This window comes from Diadema antillarum, unplaced genomic scaffold, assembly GCF_040938485.1.
Source record: "Diadema antillarum isolate AM-2024a unplaced genomic scaffold, OU_Dant_1.0 scf00000026, whole genome shotgun sequence".
Lineage (NCBI taxonomy): Eukaryota > Metazoa > Echinodermata > Echinoidea > Diadematoida > Diadematidae > Diadema > Diadema antillarum.
The window spans coordinates 799,847-809,137 of record NW_027270915.1 but is presented as its reverse complement, the minus strand read 5'-3'; the positions used below and the strand labels follow the sequence as shown (position 1 = coordinate 809,137).

General features: G+C 37.4%; 1 protein-coding gene across 1 annotated transcript; it reads left to right on the top strand.

The window, feature by feature from the left end:
• The first annotated feature begins 612 nt into the window (after positions 1 to 612).
• LOC139734317 (ER membrane protein complex subunit 5-like) lies at positions 613 to 4,093 on the top strand. Its single transcript, XM_071645113.1, has 4 exons — positions 613 to 719; positions 2,037 to 2,089; positions 3,216 to 3,319; positions 3,716 to 4,093. The coding sequence occupies exons 1-4, from the start codon at positions 644 to 646 to the stop codon at positions 3,810 to 3,812; spliced, it is 330 nt and encodes a 109-aa protein (XP_071501214.1). The 5' UTR covers positions 613 to 643; the 3' UTR covers positions 3,813 to 4,093.
• The last annotated feature ends 5,198 nt before the right edge of the window (positions 4,094 to 9,291 follow it).

Below are 9,291 nucleotides of genomic sequence, written 5' to 3'. Positions count from 1 at the left end.
GAATAATAACAAAATTTTTGCTTCTTTTGACCATAACTTCAAAAATATACCTCTATGATATAGTGACCAATATCATTTAAAAGGTATTATTTTGTACTATATGACAGAGATCGTACTTCAAAATCTTCAAAAATGGACTTATCGGTTTTTGCAAACAAACCCTTCACATGTGCACTTTATTCAAAAAGTCAAGTTTTGTGAAATTCTCGTTTTATTTTCCTTATATTGTTATTCCTGTGAATTTAAGACTTAATTTTGCGATTAAGTTGTAGACAAGAAAATAACACAACGTATATACCTGTACTATATGTAATTTTTTTTCACGTTATTTTTCTTGTTATGTGAGGTATCACTGGAAATGTTTTATTTTATTCATTTTTTTGAATGGTGGTTGCCCGTTTTGCGATTAGAGTCTTCGATGGAAAAGTAATTATTTTAGAATATGGTCGATAAAAGGATTAAACACAATCTAGTGGAGGGTGTTACACATCAACACTGAACTTAATAAGGCAGGCTTCATTGTTCTTTATCACTTGTAATTATTGAAATGTACACTTGTCTATCGAGAGATGTACGTATGTAACACAAGGTTTCCATTGCGGTTTCCATTCGCTTGATTAATTTTGAGGAACCTTCCGACACAATGGCTGGATCAAGTCATTTTATCGTCTTATTTGGCATTATAGGACTTGCCCATGCGGCATATTCGGCGGCTCAACGTAAGGAATACGTCGCTTTATGGTTGATTTTGACAGAATATTATGTTCTGATAGCTCAGTTATCGAAATTTCCTACCAGTTCTAAATCTGTGGCGGACGTTTGCCTGTAGTCCGTCGTATAGAGATTTATGTTGTGTGCGCAATGCATTACAGTCAGCAGTATGACATTGACAACATCATTGTAATTTGTATGAAAATGAGTTTGTGCATGTTTGGAGGTCATTTGACAAACAGGTGCGAAAGTACAGTACACTAGCCGTATGCCGTATGAATGAAATCATTGACTGTTGTACTGTATTGTATATCCGGCGGGGATTACCGATTAGATCTAGACTCTAGACGCTCTAGACCCTCAATGGCCTCATTAATAATGTTGCATTTTTACAAGAATTGTGCCTTTTTATAAAAGTGAACAAGTTTACAACAAGCAAGCATGCATGCATGACCGTATGACCAAGGTCATGTCAGGGAATACAAAAGATTGTCTATAGTTATTAATATTACTATTATTGCTTGCACTTTGCCGTGAATATGTTGATTTAGTATTCTGAATCTGATTGTGCATCTATATGCTGGACAGTGACAGTGGTTTCGTAATTGAACAAGCCAAAAGCAAAACATTTTCTACTGTTTCTAGAACTGTCATTATTAATAGATCTATAGTGATTAGTAATTTATGGCTTCGAAATATACACATGCTGGTGGATGCATACAAATGTGTACAATACAAAAGATAGTTTTGTAATAACACAATTTCGGTTTGGTAAGAGAAATATTAGCAAAAAAAATGTTCACCAGAAGTCCACAATCTCAGGCCTTTTTACCACTGAATACCAGGTCATGAATGATACTACGATGTACAATATGCCACATAAATTTTCATTGGTAATTTTTTATACACCTAATTTCTAAACACTTTTGATCTGTTGATCTCAAAATATTCCAAAAACAATTCATCATCCCAGCAAATTGCATCAGCAAGGTTGGTTAATCTCTTGATGGACACTTTGATGTAGTGCAAGCAAATTCCAAAGATATCTGTAAAAGATTAATTTATAGCCCTTCTTCTATATTTTGGCTTTAATCCGTTAAAGACAGACTGATTTTGCTGCAACACACATTTCCCATAGACTCCTGCCTGAGTATACTCGGGACTCGTCCCCTGATCAACGGGTTAAGCATCTTCCCGACAGCAAGATTGATGTAGGCCTACGTACAGGGAATTTACTTTGAATTAAATGAGATGATGTACATGTAGTTGCTAGAAGAGTAGACAGTCATATATGGCATTACCAGTTTTGCATTTCTTTTCTTCAGATCGATCCTACCTGCGACTGACGGAACAAGAATTTACCAGGTTGCCAACAGATGTAAGTTTAAAGGCACAATTTACCATTTGCAGAAGAAACCAAAAACCCAGCATTGGTGCTTTAAAATAGTTCTCAAATGTGAGTTCGGGATAGAAACAACCACTGTGAAAATATGAATAGGTATAATCAATGTTAAGTATTGTTAGACACACAAAATGTGAACAATAGTTGAAATAAAAATGTTTCCACACTAAACTGTCTACAGTTATGGTTTGAGGAGAAAAATAGTGATATAATCTTCTTATATATAGTGATATAATCTTCTTATGTTTTAGGCTGAATCTTCTTATATTTTAGGCTTTTATATGGTAGGATGTTTTGTGATACAACAGACCTACAAATACGATATGCATCAAATGTGATATCTTAAACATTTTTTAAATCACTGCTCCCAGAGGTAAATTTGACCTTTAAGCTGTCACATTGGTGAACCAAATTATAAAGGTTGTCTAGCAGAGGTTGAATAGCAATTTAGAGTCTGGAACTAGCACTGTGGAGATAATGCTAGAAGTCTGGTCCGCTGTTGTTAGTTTAATGTACACATACTCTGGAAAGTGCATTTGTCCTATTTTCGAAAAGTCAAGACAATCCTGAAAATATATACCGGTACTGTAAAACATGATATATTCGCGGCATAGAATTTTCGTGAATTGGAGCCGACGGCCTCTTTGTGGCATGAAATTTTCGCAAATTGCCACAGACATGCAACTCATACAGTGTAGACAAGAACTTTCGCATGCATTTTATTTTCGAGAATCTTGGCGCTCGCGAAATTCGTGAAATTAAATGCATGCGAACATTCCTCGTTTTACAGTACATTTCTCTTTAGTAGCAGTACTTAATAATACACTGTAGTTGATGAAACTTGATTAGTGCTAATTGGTTCGAACATTTTTTGTATCTCTGTATGCCCTGTAGGTGCTCAAACATGTATCTTTTTTTTAATGATTTTCCTTGAGAAAGAAGCAGAACACAAGGCAGATGATTCAAATTAAGATCACGGGAACTTTGATACAAAAAAATGAGTACGTAATTATCAATACATCAACGTTAGTAATACACGCGTAATGTACATTTTGGTTACAGGAAACATCTGATTTTTAACACTCCTCCCCCTCTCTTGCAGATTTTTGTCCAGTGTATTGTTAGTCTGCTCATCACTTGCTACGGAGTCATCAACGTTGCAGGAAAGTTTAGAGAAATACGAGCCACAGTGGAATTAGAAACAAAGTGAGTAGAAACTTGTCATTTACCAGACATGGTCCTTTTTATGTTGTATGTCATAACTCATTTTTGTAACATGTAGGTGCTACAGGGCTGTACACTAACCCATTTTTTCTACTGGTCATATATAATGTATTTCTGTGTGTAAATGATATATTTCCAATTTCATATTCTCATGACAATGTTTTAATGTTTTTTTACTTCCATATTCTTAAATAGCGAATTTGTATCATTCACTTGTCTGACTTTTACAAAAAGTCACGATGAATACCCACTCGAAAGATACAAGGTTATATAAATGTGTTCCACATTTCTTTCGTAGGTATTTGATGTTTTGATACAGTAGAAGGTTGAGATCCATTTTTAAGATGTATCTGTTTTTCTGCCTCCTGATTCATCCAGGTCCATGGACACACTGGGAAACCGGCCATCCTTTTTCACCTTCTCACACCGTGGACAGGTCTTGCATCGAAGTCCGGCGGGCAACCAGCATGGCTGACCGCCACAGTCCCTTTGCCATTTCTCATTGACCCATATGAAACAGGACTCTCCAATGTGAGATCCTCCACAGATGATAAACTTTTCACTCCAGCCCCAATAAAAGACTTTACGGGCTACCCAACAAATCAGTGGAGGATTGCTACCCAAGTTTGTCTATTGATACATTGTATGTCATAACCAAATTTGTGCAGACCCGTGCATGTGCTGGAGGTACATTGTACAGTGAATGTATTTTGTGTATTGAAACCAGTGCCAGGGAGACAAATGGTACTGTTACATAACTGTAAATGAATGTGAATAAATGCCAAGGGGGGTGGGGGGGGGGGGGGGGGGGGGGGCAATTGCCCTGATACTGTGTGTCCATCGAGGTGACTAAAATGCAAGGGGCTGATGGGGATTTCCCATTATCTCCTTCGTTAGAGATAGGATAGATTTCATGATGGAATTGAGTGAAATAAGAGACACCTTTGTGGTTTGGAAAGCACACAACACGCCATCCAGTGCTTCAGATTATTGTGAGCCCATTTTTTTTTTCTTTTAGCCGAGGTTGACAAAGTGCATCAGTGGCGGATCCAGAGGGGGTGCACTGGTTGCGCGCCCCCTCTTTATTATTTTTTTTAAACAAGAGAAATAAAGGAATTCCTGAATCCCCCCCCCCCCCCTTTTGTGAGGTGGGCACAAAAAGTACTGTACTGGCTTAAGATCTGTGTTTTGGGCTTGTTTTCTCACACTTTTGGATTGGGCGGAATGTACTAGTCATTTGTGATCCATGGTACACATGTATGTATTTGTGGGTGTTAAAAAAGGGATGAAGAATTTATAGCAAGTTGTCATTCATACACCTAGGTATTCTTTACAGGTTTGCCTCATAGCTGTCAAGCGTAGTCAACTAGCCAAACACAAGTTTTCTGCTGGGTTCTCAGTTTCATGTGAGTGGGTAGGTTTAATTGGTTGTTTATTTCTGTCTTTGTTTTTGCTTTTTTAGGGGAGGGGGAAGTGTGTACATGTCAGGTTGTCATCAGAACTGTAGAAACTGTTATTTTTAGGTACAGATATTTTCTTGGATGGGGAGGTCACAGACATTTTTGCAAACTGTTTTTGCGATTTTACGCCTAGGCTGTCGTAAGTGCACAAAGATACTACGTGTAGTATGGGTACATAGCCTAGCGTGTGGCGATATTTTTGCATGTTGGTAAATTCGCGGCCCATCAGTGATTCCTGAAATTTGCGAAAATTAAACCCTCATGAAAATAACAGCTTTTACAGTGTTATGATTAAAGTTTTTGTCTCCTTTTTTTTCCCTTTTCAGTTTTTCAGAACAGTTCAGCGTAGCTGGATTTGTTCAGACTTGAATGTTAAAAAGAGTTCAGCTAAAGTGCAATTTCAAAGTTCAGTTGGAGCTAGCAGAGCTTCATCTCAATCAAATATTGAATTGTATGTCACTCAAAGTCAGCTCAAATAAAGTTGACCTGCTTGTGTACTGTAGAAATAAATTTTTGATGGATACCACACAGTCATTATGTCTTTATCATTCATTATCGTTTAGTTATCATTTTAATTTTCATTGACAGAGAGCAAGACTAAAGTGTAAGGGGACATTGAATGAGACAATGTTCTAGTGTGTGGCAATGGAGTTCAGTGAGTCTTCTGAAATGTGGCTTGTTAGCGCACGATCACTAAATACATGTAGTTTGTCGGAAGAAAGCTAGGGTTCTTCATGTCACTAAGCAACAAAGTCATCATCAGCATCATCATCACCATCACCATCACTGTCATAATTGTCATCATCGTCATCATCATCATCTTAGTTGTCATCATCGTCATCATCATCATCTTTGTTGTCATCATCATCGTCGTGTCTTCAGGAAGGCTGCTTCATAGGGAAGGCCCAAAATGTGCAAAAGGCGCTTTGTTTCCATGTTTTTATACATGTAGTCTTTAGAATGACAAGGGTACAAAAATATGATGACTATACAATGTAATTCTCTGGCAGGTACAGGAGTATAATAAGCTGCAATTGAAATTTCGTGCATCTACTACAGATAACAACCTCGTCTTTTCCAAAGGCGGCTTGCAATGGACTCGCATACTAATGCACGGCGGGCGGTGGACTCGCGCGCACACAACGACCGGATGAGAGAGAGTTACTCTCGCAGGCTCGCCGGTCGCGTGCTGTGTGTGTATGTGCTGAAATTAAAGGGAGCTGCCTTTGCAAAAGGCTAATAACAACCAAGTGTGGGTAACACTGCAACTCCATTGGTAGACCTTGACATATTGTAATGCTAATGCAGTCACCTCTGCATATCTAAAGACTATTAAATACGTACTATGCTGTTTTATAATCAATTGGCCTAGTCTGAATTTCCAGTAAAAGTCTCAACAATTGGATTCTCAGAATCAGTTATCAAGACTGACAAGATTTCATTATCATGGACAAAGACCATGAAGGAAACAGAGATAGTTTTACCCCCAAAAAAGTCATCCCATACTTGCTAAACTTTGTTGTATCAACATTTGTTGTACAATGTGTATAATGTATTGGAGTTGCAACTGATTGACAAATTGCCCTACATCGACGTAAATAAGCACTGAATTAATCAGTGTTTTAGTAGTAGCCATGATAAAAAATCATGGGCGTACATACTCGAGCAGGATTCGAACCCACGACCTCCTGATCACCGTATTGGAGTTTTGGAGTATTGGAGTATTGGAGTTCTTCTGTACAGCTGTACATAATTATTTTATCAGCCACAACATTTTGGTGGCAGACTTGGGGCCAGTTAAATCGGCATGTGACACAGATCGCGATATAAACTGATGTCTGTATGAATGTGTGTGTGTGTGTAGGTATGTACATAATATGTATACAAGTGTAGATATGTGTTTGAATTGCATATATGCAGTTGTTTTGTGTACTGAAAGACTGCACATATCTGCTCAGAATTGATGGTGGTACTTATTCTTGTAAAGAGACTGTTTCGAAGGGGATAAAACAAGCACATCATGGTATCTTGCTCACACAAGCCACATCAAAAGCAGCTCTGATATCATACACGAGATTAAAGACAAGGCAGAACAAGCACACAGCTAAAAACGTTCATCTTCATTTCATGTAAAATACTTTATTACACCAAATGTGCTATTGCCAATGACATCAACACTACCACTTCTAAAACATCATTTAAATAGGCTAACAAAAAGCATTTTTAAAGCAAAAGGTTGTTCATCTTAATTTCATCTTCATAACAATAGTCATTCAACAGTGTAATACTTCTTTTTTTCTCCTTTTACAGTAAAACCATCAAAACATCCAAGAATGTGGTGCCATCAGTATTTGTCATGATCAGGGTGTACCTTCATAATAACATCAAAAAATGGTGAAGCATTGACAAGAGACTAGTGATACTATTTACACAATGAAAAAAAAAAAAAAAAAAAAAAAAAAAGATTTCAAAAAAGTTCTGACATTTTGCAGGCTGGCAAATTCAAGGATCTCCAGCATGTGTATCAAAGTTTTATGTACATGGAAAAAGCTTGATGTATCTAGAAGAGAAAAGATGAGTCTACAAGTATGGCCTGCTGTCGAAGTGGTGTAAAAATTATGACTTCTAAAGTTTGTTTTAATTTGCTCTCGACACTTTTGACCAAGAATGATTTCACCACACAAGCTGGCATTAGAGGTAACACAAGCTTATTACAATATTCATTGAAAACAAACAAACAACTTGGTTGGCAGAGAATGCAAAAAGGGTCCGGCTGGACAGTGTTTGATCAATGCACAGATTTAAAAGAGAAAAACCAAATAAAACCACTGAGAATGTCTGTGTAAGTTTTCACATTTGGGACCACATCTGACTTTTGAGTTCCAAGAAAATGCATTTTATCATACATAAATTTTCATCAAATGCTTTAATAGGAATTAAAAAAAAAAAGATTGGGCAGGATTATGGTGGTGAAATTCTGAGAAGCATGAATGATGTGGGGGTAAAAGATTACTCGAACATGCGCTTTTCTAGCTGAGCACAAGTGACAGTACCTATTACGTTTCTGGTCCACCACAATGCACAGAACAACATTTGATTTTGAAAATACAGCAGTGAACTATGTGTATGCAATGGGAGATTTATGCCACATACTTTTGAGGACAAACCTGGAAAGTCTGTACCCCTATCCCATGAACAAACAAATATAAACATAAAATCTATTGAAACCAGAAAACTTCTGTAGGTCACACCTAATCCCACCAACAGCTTGTGCTGTATAAAAGTAGTGCAGAACATGGAAGTCCTGATCCATCTCTGCGATGAAGAAAGGCTTCCAGTTTCTTGGCTGAATTCCCTTTTACATAAAATACGAAAAACCCAGAGTCTACCTGTACACTGTTCCAGTCGTAGCTGGCTGGTGGATATGACGACCTTCCATTCGTGCTTGGAGTGACCAGACCCTTTAATACCTAGATATGTATCGTGCTAGTCAGATGACAAAAAAATCTATGCACACACCTCATACCCGATGTGTGAAAATGTTTATGTATCATCTGACGTGGATAATTCTTGTTTTGCATTTAGGATTGGAAACAGCACAAAACATGAGGAATGGAAATTAAGAAGAAAAAAAAAATGACAGGATTTTATTTTCCTATGAAATCTTTATCAATTACCAACACATTTCATGGAGAGTGATCATAATCACATATATAAAACTGAGATGAATACATGCCCTTATTAGGTTTGCAAAACCACCAGTTACACAAATATTCAAATAAGAAAATGATTAATGAAATTCTCAATTCTAATAACACTTCGAATCTTCTTTACAAGCCAGCGCAGCAAAATAGTGGGTGGGCTTTTCCCAGTTTGTAATCACCACACCTTACTTCTACAAAATAAGCCTAGATTTCTACCTGGTTTTTTTTTCATGCGAGTCTCTCACAACGGGAAAGAAATGTTGAGCTTTTGAGGATAGATTAGATGGTTGCTTTGGACACATTCACTCAGAACAGAAAGCAGGAATGGCTCGATTGGTGCCAAAGAAATCAGATGTCTCCACCGAGAAGAGACACAGGGCTACCAACATTCACAGATCAAAGTTTAGGAGGCTCCCAAGGAGCCAGCAGGAAAAAACAACAACAACAACAACTTATGTGTCACATGCATCTCAAGAGGCCAAATCTCAAATCAGGGACGTTCTATCTCAAGTCGGGTCAGTAAGATAGACCAAATTATTCAAGGAGTTTCCTACAGAATCAGGAACACTTTGAGGTTTGGGGGATGGGGGAGGGTGATTTAAAACAGATGAGGCACATTTTCTCTCAAAGCCAATGGTGCTGCCTGAATGTACAAAGTATACTAAACTATATATACATACTGTATACGCTGCTATTTTTGCATACATTATTTTTTTTTTTTTCAGATGAGGTCATAGACATTTTCGCAAGATGTTTTTTTCACGAATTGACGCCGACCTTTACGTTCATG